This window comes from Mytilus edulis, chromosome 9 (genome assembly GCF_963676685.1).
Source record: "Mytilus edulis chromosome 9, xbMytEdul2.2, whole genome shotgun sequence".
NCBI classification, from domain to species: Eukaryota; Metazoa; Mollusca; class Bivalvia; order Mytilida; family Mytilidae; genus Mytilus; species Mytilus edulis.
Window position 1 is genome coordinate 41,593,644 of NC_092352.1, and position 23,873 is coordinate 41,617,516.

Here is a 23,873-nt window from a genome sequence, read left to right on the forward strand (position 1 = left end):
CCTTTGTTTCAGTTTTTTTAAATTGTTTTTATCCATTTATTAGATATTTGACACAAGCCGTTGTTGTATATCATTTCAGTCATTTTTCTTACAGACGGTTTACACGTATAGTTAAATTCGCGGTTTTTTTATTATTATTCCTTTGTTTGAGTTTCCATTGTTTTTATCTATTTATTAGATATGTGACACGAGCTGTTGTATATATCATTTCACTCTCTTTTGTTAGAGACGGTTTACACGTGTTGACAAGTTTCTTAAGTGTTATATTTTTCCTTTGTTTCAGTGTTAATTGTTTTTATTTCTTTCTTAAATATGTGATACAAGCTGTTGTTTTACGTTGTATCAGTCACTTTCCTCATATGATTGTAAATGAAAATAACACTTTATTAAATCGGTTCGTCCGAAGTGCGTTCTGGATTTACCTCCAACAGGAACGCTCTAACCTCAAAATTTGAAAACAAAAAGTGGATGTACATGTAAGTACTTGTTGTTATATGTTAGTGGATGTTTATTACTTTATTAGGGGTTCTGTTTAAAAATTCATAGAATTAAGAAAATTGAAATTAAGGTGGCCATGACAAAATAAGAACTTTTGTCTACTTTTGTAAGCATTGCAGTTAGTTTTCGTACTTTTTACATGTAGTACATAATGTAACGGTTGTTTCATTTAAATGTGGTAAAGTAAAATATTTCTTGACCTTTGATTTCGTGAAGGACAACATTAGAGATATATGACTACGTATGAACTGTCTATTTATTTTCTGTCTTCCATATGATTAACACGACGGTTGACACATGTGCAACATGATCTGCCCTCCTTATCCTTCCGCGGCACCTGAGATCATATCTTTTTTTGTTGGGGTTCGTGTTACCCAGTCTTCGGTTTTCTAGGTTGTTTTGTGTACTTTGGTTTATGAATTTGAATGTCCCCTTGGTATACTTCGACTCTTTTTTTATGAGGGAGTTCGTCATTCCAAACGTTGAATTCAATATTTCCGAGATTTTCAAAAGTTTGATGAAGGCCGTATACGCTTTCGTATAATTGCTTACATCAACTTCATTTGAACTTAAGTGGATAGCTGTCTCGTTGGCAATCATACCACATCTTCTTATTATTTTAAAGTATCATTTTTTCCCTCCAAAAACGCTATTTTTTTTTTAATTCTGTCAGTGCCTTATGACAACGTAAAGATATTATATTCTACCATTTTACCGTTTACCATAGCCGCATCAGTGGCGCTCGAATAAAAAAAGTTTAAAAATGCCAGATAAAGTACGACATTGTCGATCATGGATCATTACAGCTATACATATGTTGACGACTTCAATCTGTAAAATACACGATAAAATAAAGTTCGGAACGCAGCTTGAAGCATGTTGTTATTTCAGCTGCTGTGGTAATTGTTTGACATAATTTATATATATCAGACATATTTAAAAGATAAAACCGAACGCACTTGCGAACAGCAACGAGTTTGATTATATAACACTACATGTATGTTCCATTAGATTGCATAAAGTTGACAACAATCGACATAGACTCCAATATCGGTGTTTTCCCGATTGTCCCACTTTCTGAAATTACAGTAAAAATAGTAATGGAATTTTGTGGGACAATCGGGGATAAACCCCAATATGATACTCTATTTCTGTATGAAATACAATAGCTAGCACTGCACGTGCTACCCGTGGCTAAGTTGAAAGAATGAAGAGTAAAACATACGAAATCTTGATACAATTCTAAATTTCATGGTTGTAGCATTTAAAATATGTTATGGAGAGAATTGAATGCTTCTTTTGATAATTTTGTAGGGTTTACAAAATTTGCTTCGGTCAACACTTGTACACCACAATAAAATCTTGACATCATACATCAAGTTCTGTTTTCTTCTTCTTTAAATTAAAAATATTCATATGGTTTTATATGGTTTTATATGGCATATATGATTAATGAAATACACAATTTGTAATGTGCATGTGTCTGAAGCGCTTTTCTGAATTTTCTACATTAGGGACGCTAAAATCAAATCATTTGAAAGCCAGACTGAGTGATTTAGAAAATTCATAGTTACATAAGAAGCTACATACATGTAAGCATAAGGGACCCATAAAGATTATCAAAATTTTATTGTGTTTAATGGAAACTAAAAAAGAATTGCAACTTTCATGTAATGTAGGCGACATGGTTTTGCCTTCTTGACGAAGTTTTGCATTAATTAGTCAAGTTTTGTCACTTAGGTTTAAGAAACAACATTATTATATATATAATATGTTTAAACATCAATGCCAACCCTCAGATTCAAAGATGGAGTAAAAAAACTCCATCATGTCAAAAGAGAGGTTAAGTTTGAGTAAGTTATTAGTTTATTATAGTGACTTGCATGTATCAATAAATATAGCTCAACTACAGAGATGTATAGCTGTAGCACGCCTCCGGGTGCGGGAGTTTCTCGCTGCATTGAATATCCATTGGTGGCCTTCGGTTGTTATCTGCACTTTGGTCGGGTTGTTGTCTCTCTGACCCATTCCCCATTTTCATTCTCAATTTTAATGTTACTCCTGGCCCAATGGACCTACAAGTCACCTATTTGACTGTCACTTAAAGTGTACATTCTAAAATTCATCAATTAAATATTTATCAATGTTACAAAACCATAACAGTGACTGTTTGTGTTATCTAACTGTGGTTGTGTCTTTACTAATACGTATTCATGGTTTTAGAAAATAAAGTTGTATCAATTTTCTTGCAGGTGATATAAAGACAGGTGCATGCTGATAGAAATGAACAAAATTCGATAAATTAATTACCAATAGGTGTTTAATAAACATTCATTTGTCTGCTGTTGGTGTCATGTGGTAATTTGAAACAAACAACGAAATTGATTTCTTCTAGTTCTGTTTATGGCGTATTGTAACCTGTTTATTGATATGTCAGCTGCAATAAAATTATATACATATACCATATAATAATAATGGTAGAGGTCGATCAACGGAACAGGGTAGTATTTCTGGGTGCAGGTGGAGTGGGCAAAAGTTCAGTGTTACAGAGATTTTTGTATGGAACTTTTAGCGAAAAGTACAAAGAAACAATTGAAGATTTGTTTCCTAACGAATATGATATCAATAGTGTTAATTTCAAAGTTGATTTTCTAGATACTGCCGGCAATATTGCTTTCCCAGCAATGCGGCGCTTATCAATTGTTAACGCTCACGGCTTTGTTCTAGTTTATTCTATCACAAATGAACAAACATTTGAAGAAGTCAAACAATTATGGGAGCAAATTAAGGAAGTGCGAGAAAATTATCAGGAAATTCCGTGTGTAATTGTTGGAAATCATTTAGATGAGGAAAATAATAGACAAATTGAAAGATTTGATGCTCTTAATTGGGCTTACAATGAGGACTTAGGCGGAGGGTTTATTGAAGTATCGGCTAAAAATGATGTAGGAATATCGGACGTTTTCCGTCTGCTGTTACAGCAAGTTAAAAAGCCACGTGTCAAACACCCCGATCGCTTTTTGCTCCGAAGGATTAGTGTGCAGTCGCTGGAATGTCCGGAGCAAGGTCAAACTGAACCAGAAGAGTTCAGTGCAGCGGAAAAGTCGAAGTTTTCACGAAGTAGTCGGAGTTTAATTCGAAGATCAAGTAAACCTAAAATGAAACGTTCGACGAAACAAAATGATGATTGTTCTATTTCTTAGCTTTTGTACGTCTGTTTGTCTTTTAAACAATATATTAATTTAAAATTCAGAAATTGGCTACCAAATGTGCTTAAAACTTTTAAAAGGACTTTATTATGCAATGTGATAATTTTGTATAACAACAGAAGAAAATCGAATAAATGTAAACGGTACTTGTCCTTGAAATGGTTATCAATCATATAGGCTTGCTCAGTGTTTTTGTATAATTATTTAATATTGATGTGGGGTTACTATTCATGTTCTTTTTCATTTTGATAAACTATGAATTTATTATTGATATGGATTATATATAGTTTTTAGTGCATACACGTCATATTAATGTGACAGTCTATGCTTTAAGTTTCTTTTTAAACCGAATGATAAAACTTTTGTTTTTAAATGTTGAGATGGGAATTATGTTTCACATTTTTGATAAATATATTTTCATATTTTAGTTTACCTTATAACTGTTTTGTCTAACTCAAATAAATTTCCTTGGTGAAATAAAATAATACATTCTTCCAAAAAAAATATTTATAATGAAGAATAAAATTTTTCGCATTTTAATTTAATTTCATAAGAATCCAAACGAAATTATTTTAGCGGTAAAGTACAAAATGCCATCGAACATAGAGGGTGCTATTGTGTATACAGGTGTGTACAATTCGCATATAAAGTAGTACAGGCGTGTGTATACGTAATCAATTATTTTGTTATACGTTTGTATGTTTGACTGTGATAAACTGTGGCTATTTATAATTTAATAAAAACAGTTTGTCTAATAGTGTTATTCCTTATCTATCTTTTACAGACGGTCCTCAACATGTATGAAACATTTGCCACTGGACGTTAAGAAACCAACAATTGATCAACCAATCCTTTTCCCAGTATTAGACATAAAACCCATAATATCATTTCAATTTATGAGGAGATGATTTTTTTTTTTAAATATTGAGCAAAAGTGGCTTTTTGATTTTTATTCAACTGGAAACATGAATTGATTGCAATGCAGAATTTAGTGTTGTGACAGGATTAATGAAATTGATATGGCAGAGGCAGAAAAGTAAGCAAAAACTAAAAAATATGTTTCAAAAAATGCCACCATAGAAACCACATGAATGAATAAGATTTCAAAATAAACCAAAGTATATTCAAACCCACAAATTGAAAACAAATTGACAATGCCATAGTAAGTAGGAAAAACGACGAAAAAAAAATCAGTATATACAAAACACAACATATAAAACTAAAGACTGAGCAACACTAACCCAATCAAATAACCGGATGATCTGCGTCGGACGTGTACACAGAGCCTCCTCCTCATGTGGCACTCGTCGTCTTGCTCATGTAAGTATAAGCTCGGTGAAAATTCTAAGTCGAGAGAGCCGTGGTGAAGTAGTTAGTAAATCGGACTACTAACACAAAGGTTCCTGGTTCGATTCCCGTCTGGAATGAAATTTTCAGGAACTGAATTTTCGGCTCTCCCTCGACACCATTTGCGAGTATGGTCTTGAGGAAACGATGATAGTCCGGCGGAAGGGGACGATAAATGGCTGACCCATGTTAAGAGAGAGCCATATCTCTTGCACGTTAAAGACACCCTGGTAGATTTCGAAAAAGAGCAGGCTAATGCCGCTACAAGGCAGCACTCGCACCCGCAAAGTCGAAATGGATTAATATAAGTTGCAAATACTTGTTTCCCAATCCACTATAAATAAATATGTTTAAACTAAAAGTCTTAGTCGGTAGGTCATATAAAAGAAAAAGAGGACGGGATTGTGGTTGCAACAATTGAAACATATCCGTCGTCATCTATGACACAGACAGTTCATAACGGTCAACCAACTTGGACTGACGTCTGTAAAAGTTTTCGAAGTAGTGATTTCAACTTTAGCATTTGGATTTCTTGAGGTGAATGATCTACCGACACCAATTATAACAGGCTTAGCGTATTTGAAAATTGATGATGTTGGAGTATATTTATAACAATTTTTACGCTTTTACAAGTTTTCACGTGCATAATTTACATTAATTTGCAACAATCAAAAGAATCGGAGCACAATGCTATATAACAAAAACAAAGTAATAGTGAAAACGATACAGCTACGATAAAGCTTGATAGCTAACACAAGGAAGACTTTGAGATTATACAAAATTCGTCTTTTAACTTATATGAACTCGTATAATTTTACACAATTTCTGTGATAATCGTTACATTAATGCCATCGGTTGACACAACAATCTGTTTAACTTCTATTTTTTTTCCTGCGACACAGTCTACAGAGTATCATCGTTTTGTACGCGAAATACTTTAAGGGATAAAGGGACATTAGCTGTCAAATTCATGTTCACCAATTTGACCCAACTTCTCTAATTTCAGTGATAACGTACTAATAGTTATCAAAGGTACCAAGCTTATAATTTAATATGACAGACGCGCGTTTCGTCTACATAAGACTTATCAGTGACTTTTAGATCAAAATATTTAAGCCAAACAAGTACAGAGTGGTAAAACGTATAATATGTAAATCATCGTTTTACATTATTTAAAAGTTTAATGTGCCCACATGTAGACAGGAGGTTTAAGATAACATGTACCTATTGTTTGTAAAAGAGGGACGAAAGATACCAAAGGGACAGTCAAACTCATAAATCTAAAACAAACTGACAACGCCATGGCTAAAAATGAAAAGGACAAACAGAAAAACAATAGTAAACATGACACAACATAGAAACTAAAGAATAAACAACACGAACCCCACCAAAACTAGGGGTGATCTCAGGTGCTCCGGAAGGGTAAGCAGATCCTGCTCCACATGTGGCACCCGTCGTGTTGCTTATGTGATTACAAAATTTTAATCTGGTAAATAGTCTAGTTCGGTAGGTCACATTCATGAAAGGGAAGGGAATTGTAGTTACGACGTAAGGAACATATCCGATATCATTTGTGAAACGGTTATTCCATAACGGTCAACCAACTCGTGATGGCGTCCGTAAAATTTAAAAGCCTTAGTATTTCAAAACGTGTTTGCTCTCAAAATTACGTAAGTCTACTCTTCATCATTCTGATGTAATACTTTATTCAAACATAAAAAGTTAATCCAAATGCAAATGATTTTAACAAAAGAGCCATAGCAGCTTGGGATCAACTTTAACTGCAGCATTTAGTTTTTATCATCATTATCTGAACATTTGTACATGCACTCATCATTGAAATAAAGGCAACAGTAGTATACCGCTGTTTAAAGTGTCATAAATCGATAAAGAGAAAACAAACCTTGGTTACAAACTTAAACCGTGGGAAACACATCAACTATAAGAGGAAAATAACGGACAACAGAAACACTGAAGTGCCACAAAAACAAATGTCAACAAACATAGAAACTGACTATTTGATAACAACTACTACAAATAACAAGAGGCTCTCAAGTGCCTGAATCGCTCACCTTAATTCTTTTGGTTAAATCTCTCATCAATGATTATTTTGGCTTATCAATTTATTTAAATGTTTTTTGGATCGTCCTATTTTCTTCAAAAGCCAAAAAAAAAAAAAAATTTTCTCCTATGTTCTATTTTAGCCATAGTAGCTATGTTTCTTGACATACAAGGAAAAAAATATAAAATTTATACTAGATACTCTGAAACTCATTTAGCCTAAGTTTGGCTGAAATTGATACAGCAGTTTCAAAGGAGAAGATTTTTTAAAGTAAGTCAACATGATGAACAAATTGTGAAAAAAAGTCTTTAAAGGGCTATAACTCCTTAAGGGGTCAATTGACAATTTTGGTCAAATTGACTTAATTGAAGATCTTACTTTGCTGAACATTATTGCTGTTTACAGTTTATTTCTATCTATAATTATATTCAAGATAATAAACAAAAACAGCAAAATTTCCTTAAAATTATCAATTCAGGGGCAGCAACCCAACAACAGGTTGTCTGATTCATCTGAAAATTTCAGGGCAGATAGATCTTGACCTGATAAACAATATAACCCATGTCAGATTTGCTCTAAATGCTTTGGTTTTTGAGTTATAAGCCAAAAACTGCATTTGACCCCTATGTTCTATTTTTAGCAATGTCGACCATGTTTGTTGATAGATCATAACTTGAAGTCTTCGGATACAATTTACAAACTAGATACCCTAAGGAACATTCAGTTAAAGTTTGGAAGTATTTGGCCCAGTAGTTTCATAGGAGAAGAATTTTGTAAAAGATTTCTAAGATTTACGAAAAATGGTTAAAAATTGACTATAAAGGGCAATAACTCCTAAAGGGATCAACTGACCATTTCCGTCATGTTGACTTATTTGTAGATCTTACTTTGCTGAACATTATTGCTGTTTACAGTTTATCTCTATCTATAATAATATTCAAGATAATAACCAAAAACAGCAAAATTTCCTTAAAATTATCAATTCAGGGGCAGCAACCCAACAACAGGTTGTCTGATTCATCTGAATATTTCAGGGCAGATAGATCTTGACCTGATAAACAATATAACCCCGGTCAGATTTGCTCTAAATGCTTTGGTTTTTGAGTTATAAGCCAAAAACTGCATTTGACCTCTATGTTCTATTTTTAGCAATGGCGACCATGTTTGTTGATAGATCATAACATCGGATACAATTTACAAACTAGATACCCTAAGGAACATTCAGTTAAAGTTTGGAAGTATTTTGTCCAGTAGTTTCAGAGGAGAAGATTTTTGTAAAAAATTACTAAGATTTACGAAAAATGGTTAAAAATTGACTATAAAGGGCAATAACTCCTAAAGGGGTCAACTGACCATTTCCGTCATGTTGACTTATTTGTAAATCTTACTTTGCTGAACATTATTGCTGTTTACAGTTTATCTCTATCTATAATAATATTCAAGATAATAACCAAAAACAGCAAAATTTCCTTAAAATGACCAATTCAGGGGCAGCAACCCAACAACGGGTGGTCTGATTCATCTGAAAATTTCAGGGCAGATAGATCTTGACCTGATAAACAATATAACACATGTCAGATATGCTCTAAATGCTTTGGTTTTTGAGTTATAAGCCAAAAACTGCATTTAACCCCTATGTTCTATTTTTAGCAATGGCGACCATGTTTGTTGATAGATCATAACTTCGGATACAATTTACAAACTAGATACTCTAAGGAACATTCAGTTAAAGTTTGGAAGTATTTTGCCCAGTAGTTTCAGAGGAGAAGATTTTTGTAAAAGATTACTAAGATTTACGAAAAATGGTTAAAAATTGACTATAAAGGGCAATAACTCCTAAAGGGGTCAACTGACCATTTCCGTCATGCTGACTTATTTGTAAATCTTACTTTGCTGAACATTATTGCTGTTTACAGTTTATCTCTATCTATAATAATATTCAAGATAATAACCAAAAACAGCAAAATTTCCTTAAAATGACCAATTCAGGGGCAGCAACCCAACAACGGGTGGTCTGATTCATCTGAAAATTTATGGGCAGATAGATCTTGACCTGATAAACAATTTTACCCCGTCAGATTTGCTCTTAATGCTTTGGTTTTTGAGTTATAAGCCAAAAACTGCATTTAACCCCTATGTTCTATTTTTAGCAATGGCGACCATGTTTGTTGATAGATCAAAACTTCGGATACAATTTATAAATTAGATACCCTAAGGAACATTCAGTTAAAGTTTGAAAGTATTTGGCCCAGTAGTTTCAGAGGAGAAGATTCTTGAAATAGTTTACGACGACAGACGACGACAGACGACGGACGACAGACGACGGACGACGACGGACGCCAAGTGATGGCATAAGCTCACTTGTCCCTTCGGGACAGGTGAGCTAAAAATGGTAAATCCAGACGCGTGTATCCTCTTCATAAGACTTATAAATGACGTTGGAGGTACTTTATTATTGTTATGCACAAAATGTTAAAAAGATAATTAAACAATAGGTTTAATATGGTCAACATGAACTTTATACATGTATTTGAATTCACTAAAATGAAGTTGTTGACTTGAAGGACTACACCCAGAAAATACCCGCAAAAAGTCAATATATTAAAGGTACATATATTTTCTCTCAATTTTTCATCTTGGTAGTTGTTAGTTTTGCAATGGGAACAAAAGACGGTCCTAGCTCATAAACATAAGAGGCCAACCCACATGAGAACCATTACTTGCTTATCGCGAGTTTCTTATTTTTATAATGTTAGGGCTATTCTAAGCAGTTATCAATGGTACCAGGCTTATAATTTGATTACGCCAGACTTTTCGTCTACATAAGACATATCAGTGACGCTCAGATCGAAAAAGTTATAAAGCCAAACAAGTACAAAGTTGAAGAGCATTGAGGACCCGAAATCCCGAAAAATCTCAAGAAGATATCTTTGAAGAAACATCTGCGGAAGTAATTAGTAAAAATCAAATTAAATTGGTAAAAAATCTTCCTACAAATAAATTCATCATAGATACCAGGATTGAAATTTTATATTTTATTTTACGTTTGCTTTGTCTACAAAAGACTCACCAGTGACGCTGTTAAATGGCCAAATAAAAAATGAAGTTAAAGAGCATTGAGGACCAAATATTTCTAAAAGTTTTGCCAAATACAGCTACGGTAATCTATTCCGGAGGTAGAAAAGCCTTAGTATTTCAAAATTCAAAGTTTTGTTAACGTTTAATTTATAAATATAAACATATCAATGATAACTGAAGTCAACACAGAGGTGCTGACTACTGGGCTGGTTATACCCTCGAGGAATTAAAACCCCACCAGCAGTGGCATCGGTCTAGTGGCCCTTTCTGTCTGAAAAAAATGTTACAGAATAATTAAAACATATTCAAATAATCAGATCAGGTCATTGCATTATCAAATTCGTGATTTGAGAATTTGATAAAAGTTAAATAAGTTTAAAGTGGCAGTAGAAACTCGAGATGTGCATCGAAACTATGCCTAAAATCTCATTTTATTTAAAAGTACCTTTCTTAAACAAAATAATGAAACTGATGAAAAATATTATGTAACTCAGTATAAAAATATATTTAAGAGTATTTCGAACAAAACGTGTTTGCTCTCATAATTACGTAAGTCACCTCTTCATCATTCTTATGTAATACTTTATTCAAACATATAAAGTTAATCCAAATGCAAATAACTTTAACAAAAGAGCCGTAGCAGCCTGAGATCAACTTTAACTGCAGCAGTTAGTTTTTATCATCATATTGAATTGTTATCCGAATATTCATGAGATATATATATGAATATTCTCAGAAAAAGGAGGTAAAAACTCTATGTATTCAAAATGGAGGAGAAACAAATAAATATTGCCACAACACTGCTCAGAAAACTCTGTCAGAACGCTGTAGATTATCTGAACATATTGTACGATACGAATTTTATTGTTCCAGGTGATACAGCCTTAAGCAATCATTATTTGTATGCCCAATTTATGGGCATTATGTTTTCTGGTCTGTGCGTCCGTCCGTCTGTCCGGCTATAGGTTAAAGTTTTGGTCGAGGTAGTTTTTGATGAAGTTGAAGTCCAATTAACTTGAAACTTAGTGCACATGTTCCTGTTGATATGATCTTTCTAATTTTAATGCCAAATTAGAGTTTTTATCTTATTTTCACGGTCCACTGAACATAGAAAATGATAGTGGGGATGGGGCATCCGTGTAACAGAATGCTCGTAGAATCACCTTTATATGAAAATTAGAAGATTTGGTACATGTACAATTATTGTTGAGACGACTCTTCACCAGAAACCCAACGATAGAGAAGTTAATAACTATAAGTCACCGTACAGCTTTCATAAATAAGCAAAACCATTACCACATAGTCAGCAAAAACAGGCCTCAAAATAAAAAATGTAAAACAATTCAAACGAGAAAACTGACGGCTTAATTTATGTAAAACACAATGAACGAAAAACAAATATGATATACAGCAGCAAACGACCAGCCCTGAATGTCAGGCTCCTGACTTGTTACAGGCACATACATACAGAACTTGACAATCTTACAGTACAACATATGAACAAACTATGAAAAAAGTGGATAAAGTTTAACTTATAATTAAGAACACAATAACACATACAAGACGTGGCAAGGTATTTATATATGCTGCAACATAAAAAGACATGAGAGTACTCGCAATTAATAACTACAAGTATTCGAAATAACATCAAATTGTGGTGCACACTTTAAAATAACCCGCTCATCAGGTTATTCAGTGTGCAACTCATTTTTATGTTATTTCTTCATAAACAGAAAAAAATATTACAGTCATTCCTTAAATGGAATTAAGAGTAACATTGAAAACAAGTAATTAATCTGAAACATTTTAAATTTTAAAACAATTATTTCCATTTTTCTCATATATTTTATCACATAGGTTTATAAGAAGTTCTTGAATGTTAGTAATATTATACAAACAGATTAGTAGTAGAACACTTATTAGAAGCTGAGATGAAACTATATATGACGTGGTGTTTTTTTTTTTGTATACTTTTGGTAGCCAATAAATAGTAGGGACCTTCAATTGCTCAGAGGATGTCTTAAGCTGAGATATGTCAGTGACATGCGTGTGGACTATCTGCCTACCCTTCCGGAGCACATGAGATCACCCCTAGTTTTTGGTGGGGTTCGTGTTGCTTATTCTATAGTTTTCTATGTTGTGTCATGTGCACTATTGTTTGTCTGTTTGTCTTTTTCATTTTTAGTCATGGCGTTGTCAGTTTATTTTCGATTTATGAGTTTGACTGTTCCTCTGGTATCTTTCGTCCCTCTTTTACTCTCTGCTTGGAAGGGTAAGCAGATCTAAAGTGAGCGCTGATATACGAGTATGGGTTGTATTTATGGTGCATCAAAGGTCATCAACACGTTAAATTATTAACGTTAATTGTTTACGTTACACCTGATGTTTGCATTTTATAAAAAATAAATGCACCATAAAGATTTCAACACTATTTTAAAACATATAGTTAATCCATACTCTGATGGAATTTCTATAGTACCTATAATTAATATTATAAAACGAATTAGATCAAAGAGAAATTTGTATAAAAAAAACTTGCTTTGAATTTTTTTTTTTTTTTTGCAATGAACTAACACTAGGGGTTATCCGGATAGACACTAAACTATATAAGCATCCTGTTTGATTTATTTTAAATAACAAAATTAGCAATCGCTGTTCTACCTCATACTAATACAACTTATACAAAATCAATTTCTCGTTAACTTATCAAATTTACTGCTTTTAACGTTGATTGAACCACCAGAGCAAGAAAAAGGCTAAATGCGAGACACAGCATGTACTTATCACTTGATGTATACCACTTCTATATTGACAACATTGATTATTAGAAATAACACCATTAAGTTAGTTCTGCCAATTATAGATATAAAGTATATGTAGTAATGCTCTATAGCACGTCGTATATTCGAATAAAAAGTAAAACCAGATGTAAGAGGTGCAGCTAAGATTTTGAAGATATAAAGTTGAATTTGATAAATACACAAGTGTAATAGTTAAAATACGCAGTATATTTTATCAAAGAGAGGTGATGCAACGTAGGATTGAGAAAGAAATAATTATTCATCAGCAAGACCATATGACGTGGATGAAAACATTTATAGAAGTCTTTTTGGATAAATAAAGCTAGCAACTCTACACTTTTCAGAAATATTTGAAGATATTGACAGTAAAAATAACTTCCGAGTAAGAAGAGGATTGACATGGTTAACACCACCACATACTGAGTTGTTTCAAGTCAGAAGCCTGATATCGGTGGTAGAGGTACTAGGTTTACTGTCTGGTTTTATAAACAGTATAAAAATATGTATATATAAATATAGCTTTAATTCCTGGTCCTGATTTATCTACAAGTATACATTAGGAATTTTTGTTAGAATAATTCTCTTCGTTGGCATTATTTATTTTCAAATATATCGCCTTCGGGCATAACTGAAGAGACATTAATTGTCGAATCACTTATCTAGTACTGTGAAACTCCTACCGTTTAAGTAATTATCAGACATGCCAACTCGAAACATTTGGAAACCAAATACACGAAACGTGTTATGTCAAATATACCTGAATGAGATTCAAACGTTTTTTAGGAAAAGACATTCAGTGCATAATTTATAAATTAATTTGAATAGGTACAGTGAGAGCCAATCTACGACCATTATTATGTCCATTATTTCAACATAAATAAATTAAAAAAAAGGGTCTCTAGTTTATGCATAATCATGTCTGACTCGACAGGAACCAGTTTTAAGTGCGCACAGAGTGTATTTCTATAACAGCGTATAGGTATAAGAAGATGTGATATGCAGGTATGAATGCAATTGAGACAACTCCCAGTTTGGAAACGTTCGAGAACAAAAGTTTGGACAATAAAAAAAGTCTAGTTATGGTTTTTTTCACACGAGTTGTTGTACGTGAACCAAAAATTAGATGCGTCCTTTCAATTCATGTTTGGTGTTTTAAATATAGATTATATAGTACTTTAAAGCATCAATAATCGGAATTGATATGAGAAGTATTATATAAAGCTGGTGACTTGTATATTGGCATTTCTAACTACGTGGCACTTTGATTAGCATAATATTGTCTGTTACCCTGGCTTTACTAATCAAAACGTGTAAATAGTATTACAGAATAGTTCATAAAATCAATTTGCATATTTCCTATTACTTGTATCTGTAAAAGAATGTAAGAGACGTAATGGTGTATGTAGAGGGATGTCAGAAATCTTCTTCATATTTTGTCTTTCTTAAAAATTGCTTATGTATCTGTAAATCTTAAACTAGCCATTCTAGGTTCTTTAAATTTGGGTTTAAACTTATTTCATGTTCGTTTAGTCATTTATTTCTCTATCTAAATTTCGTTAATGCCATGATACTTCGGTATACATATAACCCAATCAATGTAGGTCTTCATACAACCGTGAGAATGTATCAGTATAAGTTTTAAATTACAAAAAAAAGATCCGCTAACTTATTTTCTTTCTTAGATTACACTTCCACTTACGAAATTTCTATATGAAATAAGAATCAAATCAACAGGATATGACTGAAAATAATATTTGTTTTAATTTTCGATGTTTCCTTCCTGCAATTCCGATTGGACATTGTGCTAAATGGTAACTCGTTCCGTATTCACAGCTTATATTTAAGAATTTTGCATTTTTAAGAAAAAGAAACGTCTATTCATGACAATACGATGATTCGTTTTATTTTTCCGCCATTATTATATATGCTATGAAAACCAAACAAATTACAGGACATGTTTCAAAGTTCCGAGATTTAGATTTTGACTTAGTCATAACATGTTCATCATTTCAAAAGACTTTTTTTTTAAATGAAACGAATGTCTCTAACCCTGGTATGAGTTGCATTTTAAAATGTATTGTCAAGGCAGACCTAAGTAAACAAATACATTTAATTTGTTCAAGTCCTAAGACTGCCTTGTGAGACAGAGAATTAAATATTGCCGTTCATTTGATTTGCGCACATCGGCTATTAATTTACTGTTTCTTAAGTTCCATATCTATTTGATATGCAGATTAATTCTTCTTGAAGAGAAAATGAATTATTGATGTAAGTATCAAATTATTACATATGCTATGAAAACCAAACAAATTACAATACGTGAATTCAAAATTTCAAGATTTAGATTTTCACTTAGAGTCAAAACATGTCTTATCGGGGCCTATTATAGCTGACTATGCGATATGGGCTTTGCTCATTGTTGAAGGCCGTACGGTGACCTATAGTTGTTAATGTCTGTGTCATTTTGGTTTTTTGTGGATAGTTGTCTCATTGGCAATCATACCACATCTTCTTTTTTTATCATCAATCGAAGAGCAAGGGTCCTTTTGTTAACCTCATTAATTTTTATAAGATTTTCACATCTGATTAGAACCTAATATTTTATTAATTGATTACGACAATTATACATAGTTGAACCCTTTAACTTCAAAGACAGATAAGAGACATTTATTTCAAACAAAATCTCTTTGAATTTATGACTGTATTTATCTTTGCATGCAGCGCTCTATGGATATGACAAATACTCAGGCACATATATATACTAAGGACGCTATATACCGTTGTCCACCATGTCAATTTTTGTCAATGTTTATAACTAAACTGTGTTTCTAATAATAAAATAAAAGATTTAGGTTGATGGCAAATCTTCATTTTTTATTAATTTATTCACATTTTCGATTTGTTTTCTCATTTACATTTATACTATATCTCTCAATTTTTAATAATTACTAATCCTAAAATTTTGATTTTTTAATTGACTTCTTTATCCCATAGTAAAATCATCAGCAAAATGGAGAAAAAAATAACTGTTTCACAAGAGACCACTTATATATATGTTTCAATTGTTTGAAAAACAGAGCTGTCCGCTTTTCCTCGCTTTTTCCTCGCAATCAACGAATTGTACTTACCATGAGTAATACGACTGCTGCTACGAGTTTGTGATGGAGTCCTGGTTGCTAAGTCACAATTTTTCTATGTAGTACATTTTGTCTTTCATTTATGCTATGACATTGTTAAACCTCTCTACTAATGAATATTTAATGTCCCCTTGCTATCTTCCCCTCTTTTATTAAGGGTATCAATTATTCTGTAAAATGTTTTTTTTTCTATTTTAGGAGGATTATTTTTAAGTATTATCTTAATGTCGTTATTCCCGAAAGCTGGACATTGCCATCGACAATATATTTGTTGAGTTTAGTAAATTGATTTTTCGATAAACAATTGGTATTCAAATGTGTACTAATTGTAAAATACTTCTGGCTGACTTGTTTTTGTTCTCACTTGATGAAAAATTGTTTAATCCTCGTATAATGCAATATTTAAATGCATTCTTCTCAAATATGTTAAAGGAAAAGCATCTTGCTTAGTTGTTTGATTTTACTTTTATATACATTGATGATGTGCTGTCAATCAGTAACCAACATAATTCAGTGAATTGGTTGAATCTCATATATCCAAACGAACTTAATTTCATATTTTACAATCGTATAAGAAAGATGAACTTTTGGTCATAACGGATCTATAATATTATGTCAATTTGCCTTTAAAAAGATTTGAGTAAATTCGTGAACCTGTTATGAGTTTCGTTTGAAAAAGTAGTATTTAGACAGTAATAAATAAAGAAATAATTTAATTTGTCACAAACCTAATGCTGCTTAGTAAGACATAAAATCGGATATAGCAGCCCATTTCATTTGCCAGCATCAGACATTAATTTACATGTTATTTGTCTTACATCTCAAGCTGATATGCAGATTAATTCCACTTGAAGAGACAATGAATTATTAATGAAAATTCCATTATTGCACATGCTATAAAACCAATCAAATTGCAATATATGTATAATATTTCTGAGATTTAACTAATACCCCTTACATGTGAATCTATCGAAAACAATAGTATTTGTGTTTGTCTTTCTGATAGTACCATCTAACAAAAGTAATTTGTAAAAATCAATTAATGCGTTAATATTTGAATACGACGAACATTCAGTTACATGCATACAAATGTTAAAGCGTTTTTTTTTAACTTCATATGTAGATAAGAAACTTTTATCTTTTTAATAACTTAACATTCTAGACTTTGTATAGAGGGATTTTAAAGAATAAAATCGTATTGTCTTGTTTGTCGTGAATTTTGATAATTTATCACAAAAATATAAGTTATCATTGTATTGGTATCTTAGTTCAAACGTAAATAAAGGCAACACTATTAAATCGCTGTTAAATAGTCATAAATCGATTAGACGACACAATTTGGGAAACAAACCAAAACCGATGGAAACACACGAACTATAAGAGGAAAACAACATAACAACAGAAACACTGAACTGTTGTTGTCCATTCGTTTGATGTGTTTGAGATTTTGATTATGCCATTTGATTAGGGACTTTCCGTTTTGAACTTTCCTCGGAGTTCAGTATTATGTGATTTGACTTTTTTCTGCAACAACAACAAACACTAACATACATAGAAACTGACTATTTGATGATAGCTGGAAAAATTCTTATTTGCTCTCTAAATACATCAGCGAAACGGGAACATTTTGTTTCGCAGATAACCATTGATGTACATGTATTCCAATTTCCGTAATCACTGTTGAATCCTCTTTATCTCGATTATGACGTCACTAAATGGGCCACATCATCGAATATGTTATCATCATGAGTAATGCGGTGGTGTAACTGCTGGTGCCGGATCTGCCGACATTTACGAGGCACATGAGATCATCCAAAATTTTAGGTAAGCTTCGTGATGCTCCGTCTTTATTTTTCTATAAAGTGTATTTTGAAATTGTTTCGACTTTTCGAATCGTTCGGTTTTTTTGCTATGACGTTGTCAGTTGTTTTTTTGCTAGTACGTTTTGAATATCTCCGTCGGATCTTACGACTCTTGATTAGTCAGTACCCCCAACTGTGATATTTTTCTCTCTGCTATTTGAGAAGAATATTTTAAGTGATATCGCAAAATCGGTATTATCCTAATTCTGAACATGTTGATCGACAATATATTGTCTAGTTTATTAAGTTAAATTTCTATAATGAACTTATCATAAATACCAGGATAAAAAAAACCAATATGGTAACGCAAGACGCACGTTTCATCTACAAAAGACTCATCAGTGACGCTCGAATAAAAAAATGTTTAAAAGGCCAAATAGAGTACGAAGTTGAAGAGCATTTAGGACCAAAAATTCCTAAAAGTTTTGCCAAAAACATCTGAGGTAATTAACGATCGTATTCAAATGATTACTTATTGCACACCCCTACAATCCGACTTGTTTTTGTCCTAATATAATGCAGAATGTAAATAGAAGTATTTGGCTTAGTTCTTTCATTTCACTTTGAGAGTAACTGATGTTTTGTCACTCAGTAACCAACATTTGGAAGAGGGCTTGCATCACATATATCCCAATGAACTTTATATAAGCGAAACTACTAGAACTAGAAGCTCCACTTTATATTTGAAAAATTTACATGAAATTTTTATAAATGGACAGTTTCAAACTTAGTGCAATTAAAAGCACGACAATTTCAGTGTTTACAATATCAACAAAACGTTTCTTAACTGGAACCTACACTGTGTTCATTTATGTGGATATATCAAATTTCAAATGATACGCTACATGCATGCATGTTTTTTTTTAATTCGAACTCAATTAACAAGAGTGTGCTTCTGGATCTTTACAGCATGGTTTTTTCCTTTTTAAAGAATTTAACCTACCAAATTGTACGTACTACCGGGTCTTCACTAACATGAACAACATGACGGGTGTAACGTGTGGATCTACCTTCCCTTCCGAAGATCATCCTAAGCTTTTGTAGGATTCGAGTTGCACAATCTTAAGTTGTGTACTACTGTTTGATGGTCTTTTTCCTATTAAGCCATGGCATTGTCAGTTTATTTTCGACTTGTGAGTTTAATGTACCCCAGGTATCGGTCGCCTCTGTACGGTACCAAATTACTTTTCTGGTCTGTACGTTTTACCAATTGTGCTCTGTTTCCCTATTGAGATATTTTGAGTTTGAATTCCCATGTGAACTTAAGCATGCGTATTAGGATATTATGTTTATCCTGTTGACACATCCGATCACAATCCAAATGACATTCGATTAGATTCCCTCGGGTTTTATTGTTGTTATGTTATCAAAATGTTTTTTTAAGTGATTTACTAGATTTAAATATGGGAGAAATTCTGTTTTTTTTCAAATTTTCTCTCTAATTTTGTTTGTTTTTTTCAATTATGTTATCTTACTTGTTTTTTTATAAGTATCTTACAAATGCTCAACAACACTACTAAGTTAACACAAAATGAAAATTTATTCGTGAAAGATGATATTTTTCTTCATTAGGGAGGAAGCGCACTAGATATTTTTATAACCAATATGTTATCTTGATTTGGCATACAGATTAAATTTACAACATTTAAATAGGTATTGTAACTCAATCATTGCTGGTTTTACAGCAACATATTGATTTGTCACATGTTTTGTTTCTGTGAAGGCCATTAGAAGAAAAGAATTTGTGTCAAATATAGTTTCAATAGAATTGATAAATAGACACCTAAACAAGATGAGCACATGTCTCTGATCTCCATTTATGTCAAACTCTACTAACTATTTCATCCAAAATCTGCATTGAGGATTGTCTTTTTCATGTATAAAAATTCACTTTGTTTAATGTGATTAAAGAAAAGAATTATATTTAATTAATTGATTGATTGATTAAAGATCACCTCATGTTATGTCAGCTAATATTCAACGAATTAAGTCAATCATAAAGGACTGAACTATAATTTACCCGGTATGTACTGGTAATAAAAACGTGGATGTGTCATATAAGTTATATACATATTTATTTGATTTATTGGTGTTGACTGTTTGAAGTATTAGAATATTAGTAAATGCATATTTAGTCGGACAGTGTTTCAATAATTCCACATGACAATATTCTGAAAAGAAACACGATGATATTTTAAGTCAGAGTTTTAACCAGCTTCTTCACAAAATGACAGTCGGCAGGAAGGTTAGAATTCGTATTCGGAAACTTCATTAAGATTCTAAGAAGTACGGTCATTTTCTCACTTTTAAATTTCGTGAAATCTATTGAAATTGCATCTATTTCCAAATACGCTATTATATGTTGCATCCCCAATACAAGACATGAAAAGAACAGCCAAACCCGTTTCTAAGACAGTAAGTAGATTTCAAATCTCCAAAAGATAAATAGGATCTATCATAAGTCACATGGAATATCTACAATTATATGTCTCGTTATTTCCCCTGCATCCTTAATTAAGGACTCAACTCTACTTTGTAATGTTTCAATCAATTTCTTACGTTCTACAGATGGTAAATATTTACAGCAGCATTATTAAGTATTGTCGTTTGAAATGATTGCATAATATGTCAGAGTCGATTTTTGCTGTAATAAGAAGCTAGAACGTAATCTCATTACACATTAAGTTGTCTTAATTAAGGCAAAGCGGGCCAATTATCGTCATTATGCACTGTAAATTGTTGTAACCTTGAGGGTTGGTATCGATCACTGTTTCTAGTCCGGCTTGCTTGTACAACGACAAATGAATTATCTTATCAAAGGAAGGTTACTACTATTTAGTGTTATTTTGTATATAAAAAAAACACAAAGTTTAAAACAGATAGGCGGAAGACACTTAATGAATTTTTCAAACTCCTAAGTTGAGCACCGCAATGCCAAAAACACAATAAATTTTAAAAAGACACGAGCGCCACTAACTTAACTTTTTACCAGCTTTATTTCTATTTGAAGAAAATTAGTATTGCTTATCTTAAATATATGTAAAACTTTTTAAAAAGTCTACCACAATAAGGCATTTTATATAATATTATATATTTGATTGATAGTTTTATTTTCTGTTCATTTGTCTCTTTTTACACATTTTGATAAAAATTAATGCACAAGATAGCTTTTATATAAATTTTCCCTAGGTACAACGATAGGTTGAATTAATGTACAAATTATATAAGGATGAATAATGTTTTCCTCTAAGGAATAACACAAATAGATCTATACAGCTACTGGAAGGTGATAAGCACTTTGTTATATAAAAATTAAAAACAAAATCAGACAAGGTATATTTGAATCAGAATCAGAATCAGATACACAGAAGCATATGTTGTGATAGACTTTATATGCTCCATCACAAAACACATAAGAACTTCAAACCAATAAAATAGTTTATTAACAATTATTTGTGAGTTTGTTTGGGGTTTTTTTTTTGGTGTGGAAAAGGGCATTTTTTATTTCAATATAAAATTCTAAGTTAAACTAGCTTCCACCAACCTAAATTAAGTTTTCCAAATGTATTTGTGTTAAATAAATATAGATGTCAAGCGGGAACAACCATATCTTATTAAAGAAATATAACCCTAAAATACTGACATTGACAAAAAATGTCGTCAGTTATAAATTGATTTTTTTACTATTAAGATTTTTGTTTAAAATTATAACCTCTTACTTCAACCTTAATAACATAAATTTTTAGCTGAACTTTTCTCATTTCAATATGTTTTAGAATAACTACTGGTGTCAAAGCGTTGTGGTGGAGCAGGATCTGCCACACCCAAGTGTTTTTGATAATATTTTCGTTTTATTTCAATGTATTTTGTGTTGTATTTTTGGCACTGTCGTTTCTCTGTTGATTTTGGCAATTAAAATAAAGCTGTATTTGTTAGGCTTTTGGCTGTTCCTCAGAATTTTGTTTAATGAACGGTTCTTTTTGTCTCGTCATTATATTACATTCTGATATGTTCTTTCCATTTCCCACCGAAAAATTTAATAGTAAGAGTGGTTTCAGGATTACGTGAATGATATATACTAGTATATACTAGTAGATCATAATTTATTCCAGATACGAAATGAAAAACAAAATAAATGTCTGAATATTACTAGCAATAAACGTAGGGACACTCATCTCCTGATTTGCATAACTTGTCATTGGTTAACCTCTCGGGTTCAGTAGCACGTGTCTGTGTTTGATGTATGAAAGGGTTAAAATAAGACACAGAGACAACGGTACAGATCAATATGTCGTCGTGTGAATACAATAGTGTCTCAATATCCAGAACCTGAATCTTATAAACCAGATGGCACATTGGCAATATATGTGTCATATATATTACATACAGACCGATTTCTGTTCGGAATATATATTAAGAAATTTTCGTCTGATAATTGATTTTTTTAATATAATGTTTAATATCTTTTATGATAAAAAAAAATGTATTTTCGTTTCTAAACACTAATTAAGAAAATATAGATAAATTGTTAGCAAATAGTTACAATCTGATTAACATTTATACGAAAGTTTATATCTTTCTTGTAAAGTTTACGTTTGAACATATATGTATATAATATTTCTTTGCTGAGACAAGTTAAAGTTACAATTTAGTTGTGTAAGAAATGCTTTTCTCAAGCAAACCTTTCCAGAAGCCAAACAACTATAATGTAGTTAACTGAAGAAGACGATGCTTCAAAATTGTTTACATCTTTGCCATAATCAGTCCGATATAAAGCACTTAGTATAAATAACTTTTTTAAATTCATGCAAGCATTTTAGAAATGAGAGATGATTCAAAACTCTCTTTGTCTGAAAAAAAAATGCCGGAATCGTATATTTTATAAATTAAGGAGTATAATGAACATTAAATGCACATAAGATGCAGGTTAGGATGAAGGTTGGCGCCTGTTAAAACATGTGAACCCGCTGCAGTTATTTGCACCTGTTCTAAGTCAGGGAACATGTTTGTCATTTGTTGTCGTTTATTGATGTGGTTCTTAAGTGCTTTATATATATATATATATGTTTGACCGTTGGTTTACCTGTTTTAATTGTTTTACATTTAGTCATTTTGGAGTCCCATAAAGCTTTCTGTTCGGTGTGATCCAGTTTTTCGTGTTATATATCGTTATTTTGACCAATAATGGTTTACTTTTTACACATTGTGACTTGGATGGAAATTTCTCTCATTGGCGCTCATACCAAATCTTCTTTTTGTTTATATGAAAAATGCAAATGTTTAGAGGTTATAGTTAGCGCATACACTAAGTGACAAGCTTTCAACAAAGACGACTTAAGAAATAATAAGTTTCATCGGGTTTCTGAGTCTATGCACTTGTCCTTCAGCGTACAGAGAGAATAGTTTGTCGTTGATTTAATAGTTTATTTTTGTTTATTGACTGTGGTGAAATCATTTAATTAGTGGATGATTAGAATATAGAACAAACTTGAAAATAGAATAAACTAGATACTTTTTGCAAAGTTTGGACCTTAATATGATCTCCAAAGCGCTTTGAAAATTCTCTCCTGTAAACTTGAGACCCTCATCTGGCTATTGTAAGTTTGCAAAGGTAACAGGATGGTGTTGACAAAAAACTGGTAAAAATCAGGGTAGATTATGGATTAACTAAGTACTCATTTAAAAAGAAAGCTTGTTTCTGGAGCAATTGATGAAAACTTTACAAGTTGTGCATAGCATCCTACGTGTAGGGCAGATAGTTCTCAAAGTCAATTGTGAATAAAATGAGTCATACACAAATTTTGTACAAAGCTCACGTCTCATTGCTTTAGATTCTAAAATCATCATCATATTATTAGGTTGTTGAGTTCAGTATAGTA

The 23,873-nt window shown here is 32.1% G+C and overlaps 1 protein-coding gene across 1 annotated transcript; it reads left to right on the plus strand.

The window, feature by feature from the left end:
- The first annotated feature begins 2,842 nt into the window (after positions 1 to 2,842).
- LOC139488390 (ras-related protein Rap-2a-like) lies at positions 2,843 to 4,462 on the plus strand. Its single transcript, XM_071273941.1, has one exon. It carries the CDS (start codon positions 2,973 to 2,975, stop codon positions 3,699 to 3,701), a length of 729 nt encoding a protein of 242 aa, XP_071130042.1. The 5' UTR covers positions 2,843 to 2,972; the 3' UTR covers positions 3,702 to 4,462.
- The last annotated feature ends 19,411 nt before the right edge of the window (positions 4,463 to 23,873 follow it).

Bases quoted from the DNA above. Each gene is read 5' to 3' on its own strand.
- LOC139488390 (XM_071273941.1), top strand. From the start codon at position 2,973: ATGGTAGAGGTCGATCAACGGAACAGGGTAGTATTTCTGGGTGCAGGT.